The 26414-nt window shown below is 44.5% G+C and overlaps 1 protein-coding gene across 2 annotated transcripts; it reads right to left on the bottom strand.

Annotated features, from left to right (window-relative positions):
• Nucleotides 1-4675: 4675 nt before the first annotated feature.
• Nucleotides 4676-24046, bottom strand: Hao2 (hydroxyacid oxidase 2). Of its 2 annotated transcripts, none has more exons than XM_070006459.1 (8): nucleotides 23877-24046; nucleotides 16509-16647; nucleotides 14243-14394; nucleotides 13050-13333; nucleotides 10350-10559; nucleotides 6926-7084; nucleotides 6136-6205; nucleotides 4676-4937 (listed from the first exon to the last, which is right to left on the bottom strand). In XM_070006459.1, exons 1-8 carry the CDS (start codon nucleotides 23881-23883, stop codon nucleotides 4882-4884), a joined length of 1077 nt encoding a protein of 358 aa, XP_069862560.1. In that variant the 5' UTR covers nucleotides 23884-24046; the 3' UTR covers nucleotides 4676-4881. The 2 variants fall into 2 exon arrangements, with proteins under 2 accessions (XP_069862560.1, XP_069862561.1); XM_070006460.1 differs by having other exon boundaries at nucleotides 23894-23914.
• Nucleotides 24047-26414: the final 2368 nt, after the last annotated feature.

Below are 26414 nucleotides of genomic sequence, written 5' to 3'. Positions count from 1 at the left end.
TCAAATGTACCTATTAGTTCCAAGTATTCTCTATCATCAAGTGTATCTCTCAATTCCAAATATTAATCACTTTTGTGTTAAGAACATTTAAAATCCTTTCTACTATTTTAAAATATGCAGAGAATTATTGTCAACTGTAGTTATCCACCCATGCTGCGGAATAGTAGAAGTGATTCCCCCTGCCCCATGTGCCACTCTACTGCTCCTGACTGTGAAGAGGTACCCATGCAGTGATATCTCAGAATATTGTTTATTAAGTAATTAATATTCCAGTTACTACCATGAGGTGAAGAATGAGTTTAACCCAAGGTCTTAGCTAAGCCCCCAGTTTGTTCCCTGAGCCTCCACGATTTACTTCTGTTTTTGTTTTTGTTTTTGTTTTGCCAGTCCTGGGGCTTGAACTCAGGGCCTGAGCACTGTCCCTGAGCTGCTTTTGTTCAAGGCTAGCACTCTACCACTTGAACCACAGCACCACTTCTGGCTTTTTCTGTTTACATGGTACTAAGGAATCAAACCCAGGGCTTCATGCATGCTAGGCAAGCACTCAACCACTACGCCACATTCCTAGCCCGACCTCTACTATTATAGGTTCAAATTAGGGCAAACTTAAGAATGTGACAGGAGGGGCTGGGAAGGTGGCTCAGTGGTAGAGTGCATGCCTGAGGCCCTGGGTTCGATTCCTTAGCACCACATAAGCAAAAAGAAAAAAAGCCGGAAGTGGCGCTGTGACTCAAGTGGTAGAGCATTCGCCTTGAGCTGAAGAGCTGAGGGACAGCACCCAAGCCCAGAGTTCAGGCCCCACAACTGGACCCCCCCAAAAAAAATGTGACAGGAAAACAGACAAAAGGGCACATTTCAAGGAGGAGATAACAAAAAGTCAAGAAGCACTGACGCAGTTTTGATAAGGGATCCAGAAGTTTCCTCACTAAGATAAGTGTATCCAGGGTCTGTGTCTCTCAACAGGAATGAATGCAGAAGGTCAAGCACTCTGAATGCCGTGTCTTCCAGCCACTGGTTTCCCCCTGGTCTCATTCCTTCTTCAAGCACACAGTGCAGTCTCCTGCAACCTGTCATGGTCCCCATGGGGTTCTAGGCTTCCACACCAATTGACCTGTTAACTGTGCTCTTACATGTTTGCCAGCCTCTAATAACCACTATCACATTCTCCACTTCTTTGATGTCATCTTTCCACCTTCCACATATAAGGGACCTCATGTGATACCTGGCTTTCTGTGCCTGACTTATTTCATGTAACAAAACAGTCTCCATTTCCATTCATGTTCCTATAAATGATAGTGTTCATTTATTTTGTGTATATATGTCATGTTTTCTTTATCCATTTATGCCTCTGTGGACACCTGGATTGATTCTGTAAAAGTGCTACAACAAATAAGCAAATGCAGATGTCTTCAGTATACTGATTGCAGTTCCTGTGGTGATAGATAACCATTATTGGGACTGTTAGATTCAGAGTTCTAGTCTCAGTGTTTTTTTTTTTTTGTTTTTTTTTTTTGGTGAGGGACTTCTCTGCCATTTCTTATAATGGGTGTTCTAATTTACATTCTCTTCACTGATGTAGGAGAATTCAACAACTTTCTTAGCATCCTTGTCAGTATTTATTTTTTGTCTTTTTTTTTTGGTTGTAGGGCTTGAACTCTGGGCCTGGGCACTGTCCCCGAGTTCTTCAGCTCAAGGCTAGTGCTCTACCACTTGAGCTAGAGTGCCATTTCCAAAATTCTGGTAGTTTATTGGAAATGAGAGTCTCATGGACTTTCCTGACTGGGCTGACTTTGAATTGTGATCCTCAGGTCTCAGCCTCCTGAGTAGCTAGGATTGCAAGCATGAGGTACTGGTGCCTGGCTATTTTTTGTCTTCTATTCTAACTGGGATGAGATGAAATCTTACTGTGGATTGGATTTACATTTCCCTGATGGATAGTGATGTTGAGCATTTCTTTAGGTACTTTATGGCCATTTGAAAAAAAGTACTCTCTTTTGTCATGTGCTGATGACCCACACCTGTCATTCTAGCTACTGAGGAGGCTGAGATCTGAGGATCGTGATTCAGAGCCAGTTCAGGCAGGAAAGTTTATGAGACTTATCTCCATAAGTTACTCAGAAAAAGCTAGAAGTGGTGCCTTGGCTCAAATGGTAGAGCACTAGCTTCAAACAAAAGAAGCTCAGGAACAGAGCCCAGGCTCTGAGTTCAAGCTCTAGGAATGGTGTGTGTGTGCGCACGCGCGCACGCACACACACACACACACACACACACACACACACACAGATACACAGTACCCTCTTTGAACAAATGTCTGTTCTGGTCACTTATCCATATTTAAATTGAATTATTTATCATTTATTACTATTTAGTTGAGTTCTCTATAAATTTCTGGAAATCAATCCTTTGTCAGATGAACAGTTTGAAAATATACTCACCTATTCCTTAGGTTCTCTCTTCACTGTTTATCATTTTATTTTCTCTTCAGAAGTTTTATGTAACTCCATTTGTCTTTTTTTTTGTTTTGTTGCCTGTGCTACTATTTATTTATTTTTATTTTTTTATTGTGAAAATACAATTACATGGGCAAGATGAGTACATTTCTTATCAAGCATTGTAGCCTCCTCCTTTGTTTCCCCTTCCCATCCCTTCCCATCCTCCCCCCCACACCCCCCCAATCCTCCCTGCTACTCCCTCCCCCCCCACACCAAAGTTGTAAAGTTCATTTTTTGACATAATGACTTGTCTGTGCTACTATTTAAAAGAAAAAACAAAACACCTAACACCAATGTTCTAAAATATTTCCTCTACATTTTTTCTAGTGGGACTTGTAACATTCCATAACCAGTCCTCAGTTATATGGGATAGACTTGGAATTGTACTGTGGCGTGGCTTCCTTCAGAAGAGATTAGCATCCAGGAATAATGGGTGCATTTGTGTTTGATGGCTTGGAGTGTGGTCCATTTTTCTTGGTTCCATCCTAACTCATTTCCCTCTGGGATAGCTATATTTCTCTAGCTATAACAATAGAGTTGGATCCATCTTTGCTTTCCTAACTTAATTCATCTGATCTGCACTCCAGGCTCCTGGGAATGTCCTCTAGGGAAAGACTAATTGAAGTCTTTGTGCTATTGCAGACAAACAGGTAAACAAGGATTAGGCTACTTGAAGGTTGTGGTAAGAGCTGGGACCCTGTGGAGGTGAAAATAGGGTAATTTGGTGAGTTAAGTGTAGTGTGTTAGAAGTTGGATGGTCAGGTTATCTCACCTTGTTGAGGAGGTGGCATTTGACAGATTTACACCTCTACTACATGGAGGGGATGTGAATTGCACTTTTTGTATGGGCAACAATAGATGTGAGGCAAACACGTTTTTCTTGCTTAAGGAATGGGAAATAGGTCAATCTGGCTAGATAGCCCTGGAGCAGAGAGTGGACAGGGAATGAATTGAAAGGGTCAGCAGATAATGCAGTGTGCTGGGAGCTAGTGATCATTTTAGAGGTAATGCTAAATGAAATGGGGAGCCATGAAGAGATTTGATAGTAAGACATAGGAATGTATTAGGTTGCTCTGTGGGGTAACAGAATATAACACACAGCAAGAAAGGCAGGAAAGCAGTTCAGGGACTATTTATTGAGGGCAAAGATTCTCATTCTTTTTGCATTGGGTTTTATTTAAAGGGTGCTTCTGCCTTAGAAATCAGTTTTAGATGACTGAGGGCTTAGGAGGAATATAAAGCTTGGTAGTATGACCATTCATTTTCTTTCTCATTTATTCATCTGCCATCTATCCATCATCCATTCATCCATCCCACAAAGTTTATTAAAAGACTATTATTTGTCAAGTCAAGTACCAAACATCTAGTTTGTTTGTTTGTTTTTGTCCTTAGAGCCACTCTTAGTCTATTTGGGGACATAATAAATAGGGTACCTTGCTGTAAAGGTTGAAATAGGGGAATGTGTACAGTGGAGATAGAGGAGATAACCAAGGTAGGATTCAGTGACATTTGCCAAATAATAATAACTACTATTGCTAAAACTTTCTCTAGGTACTTAGCATTGCAATCTGAAACTTTATATTCATATTATCTTACTTAATCTTTCTCCCAGCCTACTAAGCAAGATAGTGTAATCCTCACCTCTTGGATCAGGACATAGATATGCAAAGAGAACCAGGTGCTGGTGACTCATTCCTGTAATCCTAGCTACTCAAAAGACTAGATCTCAGGATCTTGGTTCAAAAGCAGCCCTGGCAGGAAAGGCCATGAAACTCTTTATCTCCAATGAACTAGAAGTGGTACTGTGGCTCAGAGTGGTAGAGCTAGCCTTGAATTCAAAAGCTCAGGGACAGTGCCCCATGACCAACCAAAACATAAAAAATTCAAAACAAAACCACACAATATCCAGAAATGCAAAGAGATTTAAAACAACCATAAAGGTTAATAACCTAGTCATACAGCATGTCAGCTAGTCTCAACAGTCACACCCATCTATATGCCTCCAAAGCCTATGTCCTGAATTACCCTGTTTCTCTATTTTTTATAATGACTATGATTTTTGTTGTAAAATATATGTCCAGCTCTTCTCTCCAGAGGAAAGTCTCACCATTAGTGCTTATACAGAGATGTATAGGATTTGCAAAACAAACAAACAAAAACGATTTGTCAATCATTCTGTGATCTTTTTGTGATTTTTTATTTTGGAGTAGAGCTTTAGGCAAGACAAATCATACACAAGGAAGCAAGGCCAGAAAGGAGGGGTGCACTGAGGACAGCGAGCGTTGGGAGAGCGGCTGGCACAGGACGTGGAGAGTGAAGGGTGCAGGGACTGTGCTCTCGATAGGATGGGGTTCAGCAGGCCAGCATCGCATATCATGTTGTGGGTTTCTTACAACTTGGAGAGCTGAATCAGGTCCCGGTTGATCTCAGCAACTGATCGGCAGCCTAAAACAGCCACTGAGTTAAAAGGCTCATTTTCCCTATTCCCCAGCACCATGCAGTTAAAAACAAGCCTTTGATCTTGGTGCTTATCTGATAAAATGCAAGACCAGGGTGAATAATTTTGTCCTGATTGTATTGGGAATTATTTTAAGGCCCTATGTCTTCGACACATTTTAATCCAGTTATCTCAAAATGTCAGAGTAGAAACATAAAAAAAAGATCCTTAGCAATTTTAACAACCAACTCCTACGTGCTTTAGTAATCCTTGACCTTTAGCTCCATTCTGATAAGGAACAGGGCCAATGAAAAGCATCTGCTAGGGAGAAATGGGTTCAAGGGTGGCACAGGAGATAGTGTGAACACTCCATTCAGCAACTGCCTCTGGCAAGTTCTGCCAGAGGAAATGATCCTTCCTTGTTAGGAGATCTTGAATAAGACACAAAGCTAAGTCTGTAGCAGAGATTGAAGAGAGTCACAGTAAACAAGAAATGAGCCAGGAGAAAGCAGAGTATGGGGCTGGAGAGTTGTAGATCCCAGAAGACTGTGTGCTGTCCTCAGGGATAAGGATAAAACAACGTAGAAACAAGCTGTGTGATATTCAACTGGAAGGTCTTCCCATTTCTACAATGCAGGGACCTTAATAACATAATATTAACGAAGTGTATTCTTCACCAAGGTTCTAGCTGAAAGTCCTTTCTTAAAAATAGAAACTCGAACTGGAATGAATAGGAAGGCAGAAAGGGAGACAGTCTATAATTCAAAGTCACTTAGAAGAAATAGGAATTCAGAGCAAGGGTTGATTTTTCCAAGAAATGGTAGTGTTTATTTATTTATTTTGCCAGTCGTAAGGCTTGAACTCAGGGCCTGGGCACTGTCCCTGAGCTTCTTTTGATCAAGGCTAGCACTCTACCACTTGAGCCACAGTGCCACTTCAGCTTTTTCTGTGTATGTGGTACTGAGGAATTGAACCCAGTGCTTCATGCATGTGAGGCAAGCACTCTACCACTAAGCCACATTCCCCGCCCATAGCAGTGATTTTTGAGGCAAGTTTTGAGTTTCCATTGGCAGAGAATAATGCTTGATCTTTGTCTGGGACCTTTCTTCCCTGTTTTGGGGATGGCCACCAGGCCAGGCAAAGGCTGGTTGGATGGACGGGCTGCTTCCCTGGAAGCTCTCACTCAGGAAAAAATTAAGAACTTACCTGTAAGGGCCATAGACGTGTGGAACTCATCTTTTAAAATATTCAAAACTTCTGCAACACCTTTTTCACCCTGCTCTCAAGACAGAAAACGGGTAAGGGAAGGAGAAACAAACAAACGTCTTGAAGGCACATTCTGATTATTTGTCAAATATGAATATATATATATATATATATATATATGAGAGAGAGAGAGAGAGAGAGAGAGTGCTGTGATATGGAGGCCAGAGATCTAAAAAAATCAGTTCCGTTGGAAGCCGGGCACTGGTGGCTCACGCCTGTAACCCTAGCTACTCAGGAGGCAGAGATCTGAGGATCACAGTTCAGCCAGCCTGGGCAGGAAAAGTCTGTGAGACTCTTGAATAAACCACTCAAAACCGGAAGTGGCCCTGTGGTAGGAGTGCTTGCCTTGCATGCATGAGGCCCTGGGTTCAATTCCACAGTACCACATAAGCAGAAAAAGCCAGAAGTGGTGCTGTGGCTCAAGTGGTAGAGTGCTCGCCTTGAGCTGAAGAGCTGAGGGACAGCGCCCAGGCCCAGAGTTCTGGCCCCATGACCGACAAAAAAAAAAAAAAAAATCAGTTCCATTGGGAAGAAGGGAAAGCAAAGAACAAGGTAAGGGTGAGAGCTGTGGAATGTTTGTGGGTCAAGAGAGAGGAGCTGTGGTGGGAGTAACTATCCTTCAGGAACCTTGGGGAAAAAAATGGCTACATTGGAGGGTGAACCACAGAAAAGCCTGGAACAAAGGAGAAGCTGGAGATCTTGCCATCTATCCCCACTCAGCCCCTCTCACCTTGCAGGCAAGGCCCCACAGGATCGGCCTCCCAAGAAAAATGCACTTAGCCCCCAGGGCCAGGGCTTTCAACACATCGTTGCCAGTTCGAACTCCACCATCCAGGTACACTTCCACTCTCCCTCTGACAGCGGCTGCCACTTCTGCCAGGGCATCGATCTGAAAGAGAGAGAGGTGTGCAGCCGCCCGGTATGATATGTTGACTCTGGTGCGAGGGCCTGAGAAAGTGGGAGAGGAAGTGTGGGCCGAGGCTAGGCCCAAGGCTGCTGCAGCTCATCAAGGCAGAAACCTCAGTCCTGAGGCCCAGGAGAGTCTCTGGACTCCACCTCCTGCCATTTTCAGCTTCACCTCCAGTCCAGATTCTTGCTGACTTGTATTTCAGTGTGTATGTGCCGGTACTGGGGGCTTAACCTCGGGGCCTGGGCACTGTCCTTGCCTTTTTCATTCAAGGCTAGTGCTTAAGTCACAGATCCATTTCTGGCTTTCTTCGGGTAAATTATGGATAAGGGTCTCATGGGATTTTCCCGACCAGGCTGGCTTCAAACCAGGCTCCTCAGATCTCAGCCTCCTGTAGCAAGGATTATAGGCATGGCTCACTAGTCCCTTTGCTAGCTTTTAAAGCCTTTTAAGTTTCTTTTTGAAGAAATGCTTGATTTCTCTGCTATCCTGATAGAAATATTTTCCATCTATAATGCTCATTTTAATAGGAAAGAACATGTTGGCCTTTAATTTTCTTCTATTATTTCTGTTTCTAGGGTGGCATAGTTAGAAATTTCCTCCCTACTTGGGCTCTCAAAGTTTCTTTTCTTTTCTTTTTGTCTCCTTTTTAGCAAAAGAAGTATGGCAGCCAGGGCCATCTTGAGGAACTAGGCCGCACATTATTCCTTACCTCACCTCGAGTGACCAGTTAGTTCCTGAAAACGGAGATAGGAATGTGGCAACAGCATTGCGAAAGTGCAGTCTAAGCCTTTCAAGGACAAAAATCAAAGCAGTTGATGATTGCTTTGGCTTGGATTTGGGAACTGAGGGCGAGTGGCCTTGACTCTTCCAAGGCAGCTGCTTCCACATCATTATCTTGACACTTTAAAGTAGGTGACAGGAGCCTGGGGGTGGGGGGCCTTGGAGGTGGGGGTTTCAGGAGGGAATTATGAACTGCCTCAGTCTTCTGGAATGCTCTGAGGAAGGCACTGGAGAACAGTGGAAATTGAGCCCTTGGGGCCTTTTTCGTGTGTGTGTGTGTGTGTGTGTGTGTGTGTGTGTGTGTGTGTGTGTGTGTGTGTGTGTGTGTGTGTGTGTGTGTGTGTGTGTGTGTGTGTGTGTGTGTGTGTGTGTGTGTGTGTGTGTGTGTGTGTGTGTGTGTGTGCCGGTACTAGGGCTTGAATTCGCCCTGGGCACTGGCCCTTCGCTTTTCTACTCAAGGCTGGTGTTCTACCACTTGAGCCATAATTCCACTTCTGTACTTTTTTGGTGGTTCATTGGAGATAAGAGTCTCACGAACGGGGCTGGGAAGGTGGCTCCGTGGTAGAGTGCTTGCCTTGCATGCCTGAGGCCCTGGGTTCGATTCCTCAGCACCACATAAGCAAAAAGAAGCCGGAAGTAGCGCTGTGGCTCAAGTGGTAGGGTGCTAGCCTTGAGCTGAAGAGCTGAGGGACAGCGCCCAGGCCCAGAATTCAGGCCCCATGACTGGACCCAAACAAAAACAAAAACAAAAAACAAAAAAGAGTCTCACGAACTTTCTTGTCTAGGCTGGCTTCGGACTGAGATCCTTAGATCTCAGCCTCCTGAAGTAGCTAGGAAGACAGGTGTGAGTCATTTGCTCCTGGCTTTTTGGCAGTATACCTCATTAGCTTCAGACTAATCCTTATCCTCTCCCAAATGACTTGACTCCTGGAGAGGAAACTACTGCTTGTTGCTCTCATTAGGAGAATTCGCCTGCCTCTTTCTCCACATATTATTCAATCATCCTAAGGAAGCAGGCCCTGCTAAATTGACAAATGGCAGCTTGATGCATATTATATAGTCTTGATCTTGGTTTTCTTCCAAAAGCCTTTCTTCTACTGTGATTGCTGCTTTCTGTTCCTATCTGGTGAGCGCTTTGGGACCATTCACAGCTGGCCCAGAGAAGGCCTTCGCCTTCTCTGATCTGCCTGTTATTGGGTGTATGGGAAAGGACATGGTGAGCATCTTTCAGCCGCTTTCCCTCATCTCCAGTCATGGGACATGTGTAGGGATGGGAAATGGGCAGCCTAACCATTCCCTTCAATCCAGCCCTTGCCAGGGAGAGACGGTAAGGATGTCCACGGCTCTCCGCATGGCCTGCTGTTCACTTCACCTTTTCTCCACTAGCAAGTGCATGGGAGGAGGAGAGCGGTAGTCATCGCTAAGCATCACAGGCCTGGGAATGTCCCCGTGGGCTACTGTAGCATTCCTACTGCTTTGGAAGAGTTGTCTTCAAGAGGTGATTGGGGATGTACTAAGGATTTTTAACTTTATAAGAATGGTCACTGAAATACTGTTGAAAATAGTAAAAGGTGGAAGCCAGGTGTAGTGGAATATATCTGTATCCCAAGAGGCAAAGGAAGAAGGATTGAAAATTTGAGACCATCCTGGCTTACAGAGCAATACCTTGGAGAGAAAGGGTGGAGGCAAGGAAGGAGGGAAAGAAACAGAGTGAAAGACCAGAGGAATGCAGCTATTTAACAACAGGAAGTTGATATAAATTGTCCACTCATAAGACACATCATTAAAGCTAAAAGAGGCACATGTTGAAGCAAAAAGATGTTCCTAATACATTTTTAAATGAAAAAGAAGGGAATTCTAAAATAACTACCCATAGTTTTTTAAGTGGGAAAAGGTTATGTTTGGATTAACAAATACCAATATATTGACATCTGTGATAGTGATGAAATTAGGGAGTGATTTTTTTTTACCTTTTTGCTTATGTGTATTTTATAATTTATCTGAAGTGAACATAAATTTATGAGTTAGGGAAGCAAATGATACATAAGTTGTTACAGATTCATTAGCATCTCGGTGGTTCCCCCTTGAATGAGTTATTCATTAGCAAAGTGAAGCCCTGCTTCTTTCTGGCACGAGTCAGAACGTTACATGAGGTTCCAGCGATTGAAGCAGGCCTCCACTGGAGCTGGGCAGGGCCTGAGGCTTATGTTCTACCTCGACCTCTTATTATCTATTGTGAATGTGGACAAGTTACTTGACCTCAGCCTGAGCCCCAGCCTCCCCATTTGGCTCAGATGGAGGGGTGAGACACAGATAGCCCGGTGCACCCGGGGCCATTCTCCACGACTGACTTTCCCCAGAGACAGCTGGTGGTGCTGGAGAGAAGAGCATACAGATCCCGCAAGGCACTAGGGTGTGGACACACTGCACTCCCGGCCTCTCCCCTCTGAGCCACACCACTTACTGAAGCAGGAACTTCATCAAGCTGCCTCCCTCCGTGATTGGAAACAAAGATGCCTTGGACCTTGTGCTCCACTGCTAACTCCGCATCCTCTCTTGTCAGGATCCCTTTAAGGATGATGGGCAGTCGAGTGATATTCTGAAGCCAAAGGATTTGATCCCAGCAGAAGCGTGTGCTCATGGACGTCAGCAGAGCGGAAGACTTAGGGTTTGTCTGTGGGAAATAAGAAGGTAACTCTTAGGACTACTTGGCCCATTGCAAAGATGAGATACATTCTGGGCTGTTACTTATCAGCTTAAAATGAAGAGAACAAAGCTGGGTGCCTGTGGCTCACGCCTGTAATCCTAGCTACTCAGGAGGCTGAGATCTGAGGATCGCAGTTCAAAGCCAGGCAGGGCAGGAAAGTAAGTGAGATTCTAATCTCCAATAAACATCAGAAAAACTGGAAATGGCACTGTGGCTCATGTGGTAGAGAGCTAGCCTTGAGCTGAAGAGCTGAGGGACAGCACCCAGTTCAAGCGCCACAACTGGGGAAAAAAAGTCAAGAATTGGTGGCTCATGCCTGTAATCCTATCTACTCAGGAAGGCTGAGATCTGAGGATGCTGGTTCAAAGCTAGCCTGGGCAGATAAATCTAAAAGACTCTTTTCCAGTTAACTAGCAAGATGCCAGAAGTGGAGGTGAGACTCAGGTGGTATAGCACCTGAAATAAGCTAGGGAAGAGCATGAGACCTTGGATTTAAGCTCCAGTAGCAGTGCGTGCGCGCGCACACATACACACACACACACACACACACACACACACACACACACACACACACACACACACACAAAGTGAAACAAAATCAAACACTACATCCTGGGAAAAATCTGTATAAAGGAATTCCTACTTTCATTACTATTTGTTTATAATCATATCCTTGCTCCATAATTATGCCAAAATCTAGAGGCACAAAGATGGATACAACAGAATATAATTTAGAAGAATATGGAGTTTAGTATGTGAGATGAATAAACAAAAGTATTCATAGGCCATTTAAAAGGTGTTTTTTTTTAGTTGTTTTTGTTTTGTTTTTGTCTGTTGTGGGCCTTGAACTTAGGGCCTGGGCTCTGTCCCTGAGCTCTTTTGTTCAAGGCTAGCACTTTACTACTTTGAGCCTCAGCTCTACTTCTGGCTTTTGAGTGGCTAATTGGAGATAAAGTCTTATAGGGACTTTTCTGCCTGGGTTGGCTTTGAACTTCAAGCCTCAGATCTCAGCCTCCTGAGTAGCTAGGATTACAGGTGTAAGCCACGGCACTTGGCTCATTTAAAAATATTTACCACACTTTGTTTAATCAAGTATACAAAGGACTTTCAGTTTAACATGCCAACTCATGTGTACAGGGCTTCCATCATCATGTAATAATATACATAGACACACATACATACATTGAATATTACGATTATATTTCTCTACTCCCGCTCTTTTTATTCATCTGCCTCTTTCCCGACTGCCTTAGTAAATCCTATCTTTCAACTTCCTGCTTTCATTTTGTTTAACTGCACTGTCTGTTATGTGCTCAAAAGAGTTCTACCTTGGGAATCTTGCTTCTACAGGTACCATCATCATTTAGTCAGTCTGATTGTGTATAACTATTTATGGCCTGTCTATTGACCTGGTCTGGTTGAGATATGCACAGGCTAGTAAGACCTACACAATACTTCAAGAATTGTAACCCATGTGTTAACAAATATATACCATTGGTTCACAAAGGGCACGGCATGAGCCTTGCAGTCACTCAGCCCTTGGAAGCTGGAGGAACATGATGGAGACTAGTCGGTGGTGAAGAGCTGTTGAGTATCTTGCCAGAGACCCCACAGTTGCCCAATGGCTGAAAACATTGTCACCTCTATCTCTACTGAAGCTTAGGGATCTCTACGCTACCCTGGCATCCTCTCTGGGGCACGCCACTCCTTTCAACCTTAGCATTTTAAAGGAGTAGTTACTTCCTTCAAAGATTCCAAAGAGATGTGCTGTGGCTCTCTTGTGTTTCCAGGGCTGAGTTTTAAGGGCACAGCAATGTTGATCGCTTGGTTTTCAGGGACACAGGGCCGGGCTGGGTGATTGGCTTGACTTGCCACACACCTGGGCTGGGCTGGAAGCTCCTCTTTGCCAGCCAGTGTTGCATGTGCACCCCTTCAGCATGATCGCTCTGTAAATATGCCTCTAAGGGGAAAAGCTAAGGAGAAAATGTATTTCGTTTACTCCCCAGACTTTTCCCTTTTCTCAGCATGCGGCCCAAACACCCTTGGTGCAGGTTGGGCAGCCCCACGGGTGACAAGATTAGATTCTACTTGTGGGGGGCCAAGGAACCAGATCTGCTTTTTTGGGGGGGTCAGGTCGTAGGGCCTGAACTCTGGGCCTGGGCGCTGTCCCTCAGCTCTTCAGCTCAAGGCTCTACCACTTGAGCCACAGTGCCACTTCCAGCTTTTTTCTTTTTGCTTATGTGGTGCTGAGGAATTGAACCCAGGGCTTCATGCATGCAAGGCAAGTGCTCTACCACTGAGCTACCTTCCCAGCCCCAGATCTGCTTTTTGAACTGCTCCATGCCCAGTGTCTGGAGGGGGTAGATATTCACTAAGTACCTGTGGACATGAGCAAGGAAAGGAAGGGGAAAGTTTGCCTTCCTTAGCGCCTGCTCTTGAGTCTAGCGTACTTCCTACCTTATCAGGAGATTGGAAATTCTTTGGCGTTAAGTTCCCCCTCAAATGTATTTGGTTTCTCAGGTCTTGGCGCCTTTTGCCAAGGATGGGGCTATCCACGGTGACCACCAAAGCTTTGAAGCCTTGAGATTCTGCCCTCTGGACCAGCTGTCTGTTCAGCTGCCAGTCTGACTGCACAGAGAGTTGGAACCACCGTAGGCCTCTGGGAGCAGCAGCCACAATGTCTTCCATAGTGTGGCTGGAGTAGGTGCTGGTGACATAGCAGATGTTGGCTGCCTGGGCGGCTGCAAGGCAAAGGACAGGCCTCTCTCAGGGTACAGGGCAGAGGCGTAGGGGCTGAGCGGCTTTGAGGAGCTTGTGCTGTGCGCCTGTGCTGTGCAGGTGCAGATGGAGCTTCCCTCCCATGGGGCAGAGGCGGGAGATGACTCAGTGAGCTGGAGAAGCTGTTCAGGGCCCCTTCTCTCTCCCCTGCCTTACAAGCCTTGTCTGAGACAAGCAGAAAAGGTCAGGTAAGCTGATGTTAGGTGAAATGAACTCCAAGATAAGTATTCAAATGTTTTTTTCTTTCAGGTGATTGTTTCTAACATATTTATAAGATGATTTCTTTGTCGCTTTGCATGTCCCTCCCCCACGGTGTAACCCCTGCTTTCACAGTATTTGATGTCGGTATAATTTGTGGAGGGGAAGGGAAAAAACAAATAGTTTAAATAGGGGTACAGGTGGACCCATTGCAACAATGAGATGTACAAGTCCTTATGTCGAAAAATGAACTTTACAACTTTGGGGGGGCAGTGTGGGGAGTGGTTGGGAGATGGGAAGGGATGGGAATGGGAAACAAAGGAGGAGGCAACCATGCTTGATAAGGAATGTACTCATTATCTTGCCCATGTAATTGTAACCCCTCTGTATGGTATTTTCACAATTAAAAAAAATGCTCTCCATGTAATTCCCTAGACGAGGTCAGGTTCAGACAAGAAAGCCAACTAGGCATTCCTTAGGGAAACACAGGGGAATTAGAGGAGGGGGAGTGTCATTCCAGTGGGTAGAATAAGCAGATGGGATTAGAAGAATGCTGGAAGCTTTCTCTTTCCCACTTTGCTTTCCCAGGCTCCTGAGAAAGAAATTCTGGAGCTTCTGCTTTGCCCCGAGGGAGATCTGGCATCCTTGCAGGGGGGAGAGGGGGCAGACCCTACCTCGGGCTGTGCTCACTTCTCCATCATGCCAGGCGATACAGTGGAAGGCTGTAGGTGAGATGCAAATGGGGGCACTGATCTCTTCCCCCTGGATGGTGGTCCTGGTGTCCACCTCTGACACATCTCTCAGGTACCGGGGACGGAGACGGATTCTGCACGAGACAAGAAGTTCTGTCAGAAGAGTTTGCTTCTCATCACGGCAATGTAGTCTTAGAGCTAGGGACCCCCAATTCCTGGTACAGGTCTACACTAGGATAAGTGTTTCTACGGATGGGTTTCAAGGACCTGGCTGGTCCTGTGAAGGCACGGTTGGCTGACATAGGGAGTGTAGGCCCAGCAGAAGATGCTGTTCCCAGGAGCTGTGCCCTCTGAGCAGCCAGCGCCCACCCTAGGCCTCATCTGGCAAAAGGAGTTCATGTCTTTGAGTGCTGTTTTCCTCCCTTAGACACCTTGATTGAGTAGTCAAAACAAGGACTAGAAAGGAAAGGTAGGCAGAAAGTATAGGCCCCTTTGCTCCCTGGTGCCCAGAAAGTAAGAGAAGGTCACCCAAAGAGAACAAATCCCAGAAAATGCCGATGGTTGGTTTTTTGTTTGTTTGTTTGTTTTTGCAGGGTGGTCGTTTAAATAATGCCTTAGAAACAGGAAGGCGAGTTCACAGTGTGTGCAGTACGATTTTTAAGTCAAATGAACACTGAGCCTCAAAATCCAAAAACACTTGCATAAAATGTAATTTCTGTACATAAATTCAGAGTTTCTGCAAATGAGAATAAATGAACGAATAAATGAGCTTAGGAGTGAGCTGAGAGAAGTGCAGTTTTTCCAAGTGTTTTGAAGACAACTGTGATAAAGCATTTAAGATAGGAAAGCACACAGTGGCTTGTGCCTTTGGGGACCCAGTTTTCCATTTTCTCCTGGCTTCTTCATCAGTCAGTAAACTTTGTATGTGAAGGACCAAGCACTGTGGATCACACAGTCTTACAGTCTGTTATAGTCTGTAACATAAAAGCAGCATAGCAAAAGTAAGTGACTAAGTGGTTGTGCTCTGATAACACTTTGTGTCTAGATACTGAAATTCACTGTTCATATATAGTCTTGTGCATGTAATGGTAAGTCAGTCAGCAGATGACATAGATGGTTACCTGAGAGTCTATCATCCAGTGATAATGTGTAGCCTTCCTAACTTGTCCATACTTTTGGTTCACACAATTATAGCATTCTCTATCAGTGCAATTCCCAGAACATATACTGGTCACTGAGTGATACACGACCAATTAATAATTTCATTAATTATTTTGGCCAGTACTGGAGTTTAAACTCAGGACCTCTCAATCTTTTTTTTCTGTTTGTTGTTGCTATTGTTAACAGCTGGTGCTCTACCACCTAAGCCATGCCTCTGACGGCTTCTTACTTTTTTTTTTTGCTAGTTCAGTGGAGATAATAGTCTCTAAGATTTGTTTTCCCAGGCAGGCTTTGAACCTTTCTTCTCAGATCTCAGGCTCCTAAGTAGTTAGGATTATAAGCAAGAGCCGTAGACACCAAGGACACGACTATTTTTTTAATCCTTTTTTTTTTTTTAACTTTTTACAATGACCATTTAAAAATAACAATCTATCCATGGCATGTGCCCTATATAAAATTTAGGTAATTGGCTCAAGGCTAGCACTCTACCACTGAGCTTCATTTCTGGCTTTTTGGTGGTTAACTGGAGATAAGAATCTCACAGACTTTCCTGCCTGGTCTGGCTTTGAACCATGGTCCTCATATCTCAGCCTCCTAGATAGCTAGGATTGCAGGTGTCAACCAGCAGTGCCTGGCTCTATCCCTGCTTTTATTTCCTTGAATCAATCTTCTATCAACTTCATATTGTCTCTAAACCCAAATCCTCTCTCTTAGCTTACATTTTTTCTTCCCAGGCAGGAGCTTAGGAGAGTTGGGCATATGCACCAAGCTTCTTTTGTGTGTCTAGTCACTGGTCTTCCTGGAACTCTTCTCTCTCTCTCCTTCTCCACCTCCCTCCTTCTCGCTCTCTCTCTTTCCCTCTCTCGCTCCTTCTCTTCCCCCCCCTCTCATTGCAAAGTTTCTGGAATTCTTCTAAGATGAATTATCTCTGTCCATTGTCTGTCCACTTCCTCACTAGTCTCCCTCCAAGATAAAAGGAGGGAAAACCTCCATTATTGTATCTAGAGCATTCTGTACTCTTCAGAGGCAGAAACAAGGACAAACATGCATGTTGGCTTGACAATACAAAGGATATAGAAGACCGAGCTTTTTAAATGCTGCTATGTTGTCTTGCATGGTGATGCCTTCATCTGCAGCTCCTTCAATAAAATCCCAGGACGACTTTGGCAGCTGCTCCCGGGCTTGTGCCTGAAAGTCGGTCAGACACACCAGGGGCATTTCCGGACCTTAAAAAACAAAGCCCAGGAAGAAGATTTCAGATGCAGACTTGAGAGGAAGTGGGAGGGTGCCTCATTCCAAGTTGTTTGGCTGCAGCTCTCAGCCACAGGTGTTCTTTAAGGTAATGGTGCTACCTCATAAGATGCTGATCCCCAAGCCCGGAGTTCTGCGTTCTCATACTCCATTCCTAAATTGTCACCTTTGGGTCTTTGGAGTGTCGCCTACCCCACCCTCTGCTCTGCACACATTGCCACCGATATAGTTGAGCCCTGCCTCCTCTTAAGAGATGATTACCAGAAAAGGCATTGTTGTCTCAAGCCTCCATATTCACTTCCCGCCTCCTCTTTTCCAGCTGCCTGAGTTCTTCCTAAGATATCAGCCTGTGGATACCCTTAGTCCTTCCATGTGACCATTTCTCACTTGTAGCCTTGGGGACCTGCTTCCCTGGCTTCACATTTGGTGGCATTTCCTTGGAGTGGTCATTCAAGTCACCATGTGGAAAACTGGGACCAGAACTGATCCTAGCAAGACTTCCCGGGGCCCTCTGGATGCCTGAAGTACCTGGGCTGGAGGTGACATGGTGGGGGGTAGGTGACATTTTGTCAGTCCTTGGATGGCCCTTTGGGCCGGTTGCTTAATGTAATTAGGGGGCCCAATTACCCTCACCTATGTCTTTGTAATATCAGCTATTTTTCAGACCAAGAAAACAGAATATGTTACTTGCATTTGTTCCCGTCCACAATCTGAGCTCAGTAAGCCTTGAGCTCGAAGCTTCTGATACAACTGCCCCCAGAAATAGGAAAAAGGACAAAGCTTGGGGTCACCAATATGTTTCCCCAGTTGGAGCAAGAACAGTGAGATCGGCTGCTCTGGGAAAGCTGTAGCAACTGGTTAGATTCAGTCACAGCATGCAGAAAGGCTGTCAAAAGTTCATAGTTGTAGCCAACTTGGAGAGGAGGCAGCCATGTGAAAATCAGCCCAAGTCAGAAGAAATGAAGTAACTTTCTGTGTATGTGTGTGTGTGTATACACATATATACACACATATATACACACATATGTGCACACACACACACACACATACACACTGGTACTTGGATCTGGCATTCTTACTCAGGTTTCCCCTGCATGCCTGGCATTCTTACCCCTCAAGCCAGGTCTGCAGTTCAAGCTTTGCTACTTATATGGAGATAAGTCTAGAGGACTTGTCTGTCAGCGTAGGCTTTGAACTGTGCCCCTTGGATCTCAGCCTCTTAAATAGCTCATCTGCTCTTCTAGTAGAAAAGTGTTTTTCTCTTTTTGGCACTCTTCTTCTGAGGGTAGGCTATGGGGTTTGGCTTGTCTAATGGTCTAGGAGGCAGAAGGGCCAAATGATATGGAGGCTGCTGGAATCTTGGCTGGGGAAGAGATGGGGTAGAACTAGCATTCAGAGTCAAGCTGGAATTTGGTGAGACTGTACAGTAAGTAGCCCAGGATCCCATCTAAGGGGCTCAGAGAAAGACCGCAGAGCGGGAGGATGTGTGGGGTCTGGAGAGAGGGGAGGAGGGGGCGTTTGGACCATAGTCACAGAACTCACAAGAACCATGTTCAGGATGGGCAAGAAATGACTGAGTCTGGATCTGATAGAGTATAGCAGTCAGACCTAATGTAATTGATTCTTACACAACCTTTGAAGGGTCACTGAACGGTTCCAATTAATTAGTCATGGCAATTTCTTACTTATAAATCCACATACATAAAAGGGTTAATACAGTAAAATCTGAGAATAATATTTTCTGAAAGACCTGCCTTTAAGGTCAGACCTTGGTCTGTCTCTTAAAAAAATGTAGATTTCAGCCAAACTCCAACTATTTCCTGATTTGTACTCAGCATCTGCTTTCCTCTGGGGTAAGATTGTGTTACAGAGGGTGATTTGATGACTGTCCTTCAGCACGAGTCTCTTAACCTTGAGGCATGAATGAGCTTCTCTGTAGATATCTTTGTGCATGTTGGCACATCTCCACACAGGGAGAAATGAGCGGCCCTTGTCGGGGAGGACTCTTCTACCTTGTCTCCTACAGATCTTGCCCCTTAGCCTTTCTCCCATTGCTAGTCTGGCCTTGCATCTCTCCACCCTATTAAATCCTAACTCTCCACTGAGAACTGTGAATTTTCTTAGTGAAGTATCAAAGCTGCTTTGCACCCTGAGCTTCAAGATAGCATGTGACATGGAATTGCTGTTCCTACGTGCTTGGGTTTAACATTCTCTCTGACACAGGGGATGAGAGTCCTCCATTAAGCACAGGTTACACACTTACAGAAATGCTCTTCTGTATATTTCTAGCAGAGAAATTACTAGTGCTGTCTAGTATGAGATTTATGGCTTAGTCTCATTCATGATTATCTGCCTAGAATAGTGTGAATTGCATAATTGGAAAGCTGCTTGCAAATGAAACATCCATCTCAAAATCCTTAAATAAAGCAAAATAGCTCACTTGTATACTTAAAAAAATCTTTTGTTTTCCTGTGAAATGGAGATATTTGAGTTAATGGGGTATTAATCTCTGTACTTTGCACTTGAAATAAATGAGGTCTAGGAAATAAACAGTTTGTGAAAGATGAAAAAGTAAATGATCACACAGATGATTCTAGATCTGTAAATTATTACAGGGATATTTTAAGAATTGTTACAGGGATGGTTCTAGAGCGGTATTTTATAGCCTCTAAATAGGTATGTTTTCCACTTTCAGTTTAATAGTAAATAGCCAAATAGATAGTTCATATAAATTGCATGTTATATTTTAAAGAATTTTTTAAGGTTAAAATACCATTGTGGGGCTGGGAAGGTGGCTCAGAGGTAGAGCGCTTGCCTAGCATGCATGAAGCACTGGGTTTGATTCCTCAGTACCACATACACAGAAAAAGCCAGAACTAGTGCTGTGGCTCAAGTGGTAGAGTGCTAGCCTTGAGCAAAAGAAGCCCCATGACTGGCAAAAAAAAAATGCCATTGTGCATTTTTACAACATAAGTAGAGTGCTTAGAATACTTTGTCTATGATTCTAAGTAAAGGAACAATATAAGACTTAGAGTTGAAGAGGAACTCTATATTGTTTAAAGCTCTTCCTAATGTTTGGAGGGAAGATCCTATAATAATATGCTCTTACATATTCTCATTTTATTTAATCTGTTTCTGTATTTTTATCTTCATCTTTACTACTCTGTCTAAGAGGAAGATGAGAAAGTAATCAAGTTTGTACACTAAGTGCTAGATCATATTATTTTAGGAATTAGCTCATTGAACCTCTTCAGGCTTTTTGTTTTAAGGTTAAGTGGACAAGGACAATTAACAAGCCAATGAGAAGAGAGCAAAAATCCAAGAGCAAAGGTATTTGGGAGAGCCTGTTAGTAATCTGAGATCCCAAAGTGTCCATGGCTGAGGCCTCAGAAAGAGCAGACAGGCATTTTGCAGGAGATTGCACTGTGGTCCTCAGTCCCAGGTGCTGAGGTTAGACATCTAGTCATTTTCTTTTGAAAATTTCCTGTGATGCAAGCTGGTATCACTTGAGTAATGCTGGGCTCTCAGAGTTTGTATTTGTAGGATGACCTTGGAGATATCCTGTGGGAAATGTCAGGGGACACAGGATGACAAGGTCTCCCTACCTCTGATGCCATGTAAAGATGCCGTTGTTTAAAGTTATAGGATGTGTCCTTCAAGACCTTCTGGCTTGGCTTGTAAAAGCATCAAGTTTCTCCATGGAATATCAGAGATAATACTGAGGCCCAGTTTGAGAGATTAGACTGTTCAAGGTTGGCTGAAAAAGCCTTCTTAAATCCTTTTATTATGACAGCTCTCGTGCACTTGGAGAGATAGTGGCTGCAGGTGGTCAAGCCATGGCAGAGCAAGGGCAGCTTATTGGAGAAGCGATTGGAGCAGGGGCTTTGGCAATGGCTGCGGTGCCGGCTGGGAGGAGAAGGGGCTCGTTGCTTCAGTGTCCTTGTGAGCTGCCACACAAACCACAGTGAGATGGGGACTCCCAGGGAGACCCAACACTAGGAGGACAAGGGAAGGGAAGCAGTGGACCTGGCTTCCCAGCTCAGACCTGAGAGTAGAAGTGGGACCAGGGTGTTCTGACTTTGGGGTGGCCAAAGAAACCAAGGGTTACTTTTTTATTTTTGAGAGTGTGGGTCTGGCAGATGCTGCAAGTGCCCAGTTGAAATCTGTGAGAAGTTGGGTGCCCGTGGCTTACACCTGTCATCCTAGCTCCTTGGGAGGCTGAGATCTGAGAATTGTGGTTCAAAGCTAGCCCGGGCAGGAAAGTCCATGAGACTCTTATCTCTAATGAACCACCAGAAAATCACAAGTGGCACTGTGGCTCAAACGGTAGAGCACTAGTCTTGAGCTGAAGAGCTGAGGGACAGCGCCCACACCCAGAGTTCAGGCCCCATGACCCCCCTCCCCCCCCCCACATTCAAAGGTGTGAGAACTGATTCTTGATTCTTTCAGCCCAGGATCAACTCTGGTCTCTGGCTTGAGCCTTCTTTCTCTCTCTCTGTGTGTGTGTGTGTGTGTGTGTGTGTGTGTGTGTGTGTGTGTGTGTGTGTGTGTGTGTGTGTGTGTGTGTGTGTGTGTGTGTGTGTGTGTGTGTGATATTGGGTATTGAGCTCAGGGGCTTCTTGTTGCTAGGCAGGTGCTCTACCCTTGAATCACCACCCCTCCAGCCCTTTTTAACCCCTGGTTATTTTCAGATAGGCTTTCACTCCCCCCGACCCCCTCCCTGGCCCATGATCCTCCTATTTATGCTTCCCATGGTAGCTAAGATGACAGGTGCCACCACAGCATTTTCTGTTGAGATGGTGTTTCAGGAACTTTTTTTTTTTTTTTTGCGCAGGCAGATCCTTCTGAACTTGGTGGCTAGGATTGTAGTAGCTAGGATTACAGGTGTAAGCCACTGTACCCAACTTTATGTTTGGGTCCCTCAGAACTGCTGGTTTGGTGGTAAGAGGTGGATGCAGCATTTCTCTTCGGGGAGGAGCCTGTGCACCGTGGTTCTAGAACACTCATCCTGGCACTACTGTGATCTGCAGAGGCTGGTAGTGCTCATTCTCCTGGCTCCTCAGGCCACCATGACCACAGAGCCTCTGTCAGGACTGGAACACCATTCAACGCTCAAGTGATAGAGACACAGGGAGCTTGGCCTGAGTTTGATGGCAGAATGAACACATGAACCAGCTCCTGGCCTCCAGACTCCAAGGTCTTTCTGAAAGTGCATGCAACCCTCACAGTTACTGTGGTAGGCTGGCAATGTAATGGGAATGAGCTGCTCCTGGCTCGAGAGCAAGCTTCTTAGCAAAGGCCTGAGATGTCTAGAGACACGGCTTTTCTATGCTGCATTTCATTGTTAAACCCTCCCGTGGGGCTTTGAACTCTGCTTTGTCACAATCAGCAAAGGGCCTGAGCTTGAAGCTAGATGTACAGAAAACACTCCCTCCATTCCACCTGTGAACGGGTGTTTGTGGCTGCCAGAGTCAGGGGAGGAAGAGAGACTGTCACTTACTAGTTACATTGGCAGGGACAAGCTCCATCTCATTAGAAAATCTACATGTCTTCCTCATTTCCATGTAATCCACATGCAAGTTGAAAGCCACAAGAAATGAACCTGTAGTCTCTGTAGTCTGTAGTCTCAGCAGGGGAGTTACATGCTTTGTAACCAGTGCATTTAAGGTTAGTTGCTAACCATTGGCTGCGTGCCCTCAGCCTGCCTTGGTAATTCCACAGCCTGGGAGTCTTCTTTTAAGCTCTTCTTGCTCTGGGCTGCTATCTCTTGGCCTGAGTAGGAACTGTTGGAAAAGCCACATCCCCATTTCCCTTTAATCAGAGAACAAGTGTTCTCAGAGCACCCGCTGGCCGTGCTAGCAGCCTAGCCAGTCACAATGCAGTCTCTCTCTCTCTCTCTCTCTCTCTCTCTCTCTCTCTCTCTCTCTCTCTCTCTCTCTCTCTCTCTCTCTCTCTCTCTCTCTCACACACACACACACACACACACACACACATACACACACGAGGCCTCTTCCCCAGCTGCAGTGTCTCTAAACTGCTGACCGATTTTTGTCAGGGAAATCTTTCCCACTCCTTCTCTCCTTTCCCTAATTTCCCCCATTCCCTTCCCTCTCTATTTGTAAAACATTTGCTACATAGTGTGTTATGTCAAGAGCAACAAGAACAATTAGTCACATGAGACCGAGGAAATACCATGAAAGGAACGAAAGCTCACTCAGAGGCAGCTGAAGATTTACTTGTATGTCCACAGAACTCTTTTGGTCTTATTAAGATTGCTAGCCTCCCTCATTCATGAGATGGAAAATAAACAACCATATAATTTTTGTGGTCTTCAGTGTGAGGTAATGGCAATTTGCCATGGACATTTGTGTTAAGTGTACCAGTTTTCTAGCACTCTGAAGCGATTGTGTCTTGCCTAGGAATGCCGCCACAATTTTAACAGCATGGGAAACCATGTTCTGAGGTCCAAACAAATGATGTCTGAGTAGAATCTGAGGCCTGGAACATGTAAGTTCTGTGCATTCTCTAGAGTGTCGGACACAAGGAGGCATGGAAGCCAGCAGTCCTACTGTGTTCAGAAGCATTGGACATTTTCTGATTCTCTTAAGCAGAGAGATGTTTCTGTTATGCAAAGAATCTTAAAGACAGCATAAAGACATCTTTCTATGGCTAATAATAATGACAACAAAATCACAAACATTTATCCTTTCCCTTAAAACTAATGTTTTAACCCTTGTTGTAATCCCCAAACATAAATCTTATTATCTCACATTCACAGATGAAATTGGGGTTTACATAATTTGCTCAGTATCACACAGTAATGTATCTGTTAGGCATTATAAAAAACAAACTAATTGGGTGCTATGACACAAGAGTGTATAACAGATTTGCCAAGCACCCCAGAGGTTTGAAATGTCACAGTCACATGCAGCTTTTCTCTTCCTTCAACAAAATCACAACTCAATCAGAAAGTAAAAAAAACAAAACCAACACCAAAAAAACCCCCCATCTTGTTTATCTGGTCATTAAATAATAACCTCTTAAATATTGTTCTTAACTGCTGACCAAACATTCTTTCACATGCATGTCCATTTGCTGCTCACAAGAATCAAGTGAACTTAAAGGGTAAACAGTTCAATCACTTTATCAATACAATAATGAAAACTGAAACAATCCAAGTAAATTAGTCCAGCTGAGGTCTGACCTGGCATCCTGACTCACTTCCAGTGCACTCGGACAGCAGTGTGAGATCGGTGTGTTCTCTGCTGTGGTGGGAAGAGCTGCCAATGTGTGCCGGATCCAGGCTCCTGAAATCAAGGCCACTGAGTGGTGCACCCTGTGAGACACTGAATCCCTCACCCTGTTATTTGCTTAGGGTAGAATGTGCAAATAGATACCAGAAATTACACACGGTCCCGGAACTCCATTCTTTTTATTACAAACTGTCCAAAGTCCAAAGTGCTCCAAAATCTAAGGCATTTGCCAGGCGTTGGTGGCTCAGGCCCTTCTAATCCTAGCCAGTCAGGAGGCTGAAATCTAAGGCAGGAAAATCTGTGTGACTTATTTCCAATTAACCACTAAAAACCCCAAAGTAGAGCTGTGGCTCAATAGTAGATCGCTATCCTTGAGCAAAAAAGATAAGGCACAGTGCTCTGACCCTGAGTTCAAACCCAGTTGAAAAATTTAGAAGTGTTGAGTGTCAATAATACTCCAAATGGAAAATTCCACCCCTGACCTAGGGTAGTAGACTGTGGACAAAATGCTAAAAGTGCATTTTTAGCTACATAAAATTACCTCTAGGCTATATGTATAAGGCATATAGGTATGAAACTTAGTTCGTTGTCAATATGGGCATCGTGTGCACACTGACTCATTATGCATCTACCCATACTCTCAAATCGGAAAGAATCAGAAATCCCCGTATGTCTGGTCTTAAGTAGTTTGAATACCTCTACTAATGTCAGATCTTATAGCTGAAGCTTGATCTAGTAGCACTAATCAGGTCAGTAGCAGGAGAGACAAGAAAGGGATGGAACAGACAGGTTATCAGGGAAACCATGTCTCTCTGCCTTCCTCCTGGTGTCTCTGATTATGGCCAGGTCCCAGTGAATTTCTGAAGTCATTTCTGTCCATCTCCACATGCTCCAAAAAGCAGGAATGGTGGAGGGAGACCTTGGAGTGGAGAAAATTGACCCTCTTAAGCTTTGTGATTTGGTGATCACAGACTCAAATCTTCCTGATGATGATTCCACTAACAAATAATTTCTGGAAGGAGAACATATTCCATAGTCCCCTGATAGTTGTATAATGTTTCTAGGTAATAGTTCTATGCCATATGTAAGATAGATTGTCAAAGAAATGGCAGACCCTTTATCATTCCTCCTGATCATGGATTCATTTCCATCTGAGTCTCTGAAAGCTGCAGCATGATTTTTAATAAGTTGACAATAGAATAATTCAGGCCCAAGTGTCAGATTTGCCCAAACATTTATCTAAGTAAATGTCATAAGTGTTCTCCCTCAGCATGGTGGAGGCAGGGAGTCAGCCTCCAGGCTTCCAGAGTTTCCCATTTGGTTAAAGGCAGACAGGGTCACACAACCAGTTCTGACTGAGGTGCTGGGTATGGGAGAGGCAAGTGCTTGTTCTTGGACAAGATTTGAGGGCCAGATGAGCCTCAGCACAGATTTGAGGCAAAGATGGTTTGAGCTCCCAGATCACCATTGGGGTTAGCCCTGGATGTTAGCTATCTGTTAACCTGCCAGGGTTGCAGAGTTTCTTTTCTACAACAGCATGGCCTAATCTAGCTGTCTACTGCCTGTGGGCCTCTGCTATATCCTAGGGATGAGACCAAAGCCCTGCATCTTACTGGTCTCCTCTCTAGAAGCTGACAGTCAAAGGTGATCAATAGCTTGGTTGACAGGACTGAGTAGAGCAGGCATGCTTTCTGGGGAGAGCTGAGTATTTCCTGTGGCCTCTCGGCTGGTACACACACATGATGTTCATTTGTGTGAGCTGCAATTCTCAGCCATCTGTAAAATGAGGACATCACTCTCTGTCTTGTGACTTCATGAGAACGGAAGGCTCTCGTAAATGCAGACTCTCAAAGTGGTTCAGAGTGAAGACTTTGGAAACTTTCCTTTCTGGGAGGAAGCAGAAGATTATAAGAAACTTTTCTTCCCTCTTTGGTCCCATTTCCACATTTGGTACCATTCATCTGTTATCTGCCTTTATACCAGCACCACCCTGTTTTGATGACTGTTTTTGTTCCTCCAAAGTGATCTTTACCTAGTTCCAACTAAGAAAAATATCCCCAGAGAAACTTCAAATTGATAACTACTAACATCTCTGCTCTTCTTTGGTCCCCACTGGTTTGTGCCCAGGAAGCAGTGGTTCAGGGAATTAATGTATAGATCACTAAGGGTGAGGAGGGTGTCTTTTGGATTTTCAGAATCTTTTCAAACAAACATTTGGACTCATTTTTTGCTCCCACAGATGTGCATTATGTGTTCTGTCATGTTATTCTCAGGATTAACTCTTCTAGACTGAACCGTCTCTATCTTTAGTTTCTCTGATACCAAAGTTCTTCAACTGGTGATCAAATGCCCCCTACAGTCATTCTCCATGTTTAAGCCACACAGTCTTGCTCACTTATCAAAGAGTGGTCAGCAGGTATACATGGAAATGGGTGGTTTCAGGTAGAGAATGAGAAAGGCCCCTGTGCTGGAAATGGAGCGGCATTCCT

The sequence above is a fragment of the Dipodomys merriami genome, unplaced genomic scaffold (assembly GCF_024711535.1).
Source record: "Dipodomys merriami isolate MVZ:Mamm:240054 unplaced genomic scaffold, mDipMer1.0.p SCAF_7, whole genome shotgun sequence".
Classification (NCBI taxonomy): domain Eukaryota; kingdom Metazoa; phylum Chordata; class Mammalia; order Rodentia; family Heteromyidae; genus Dipodomys; species Dipodomys merriami.
Note: the sequence above shows the minus strand (reverse complement) of the source record. Positions and strands in the feature narration are given on the sequence as shown.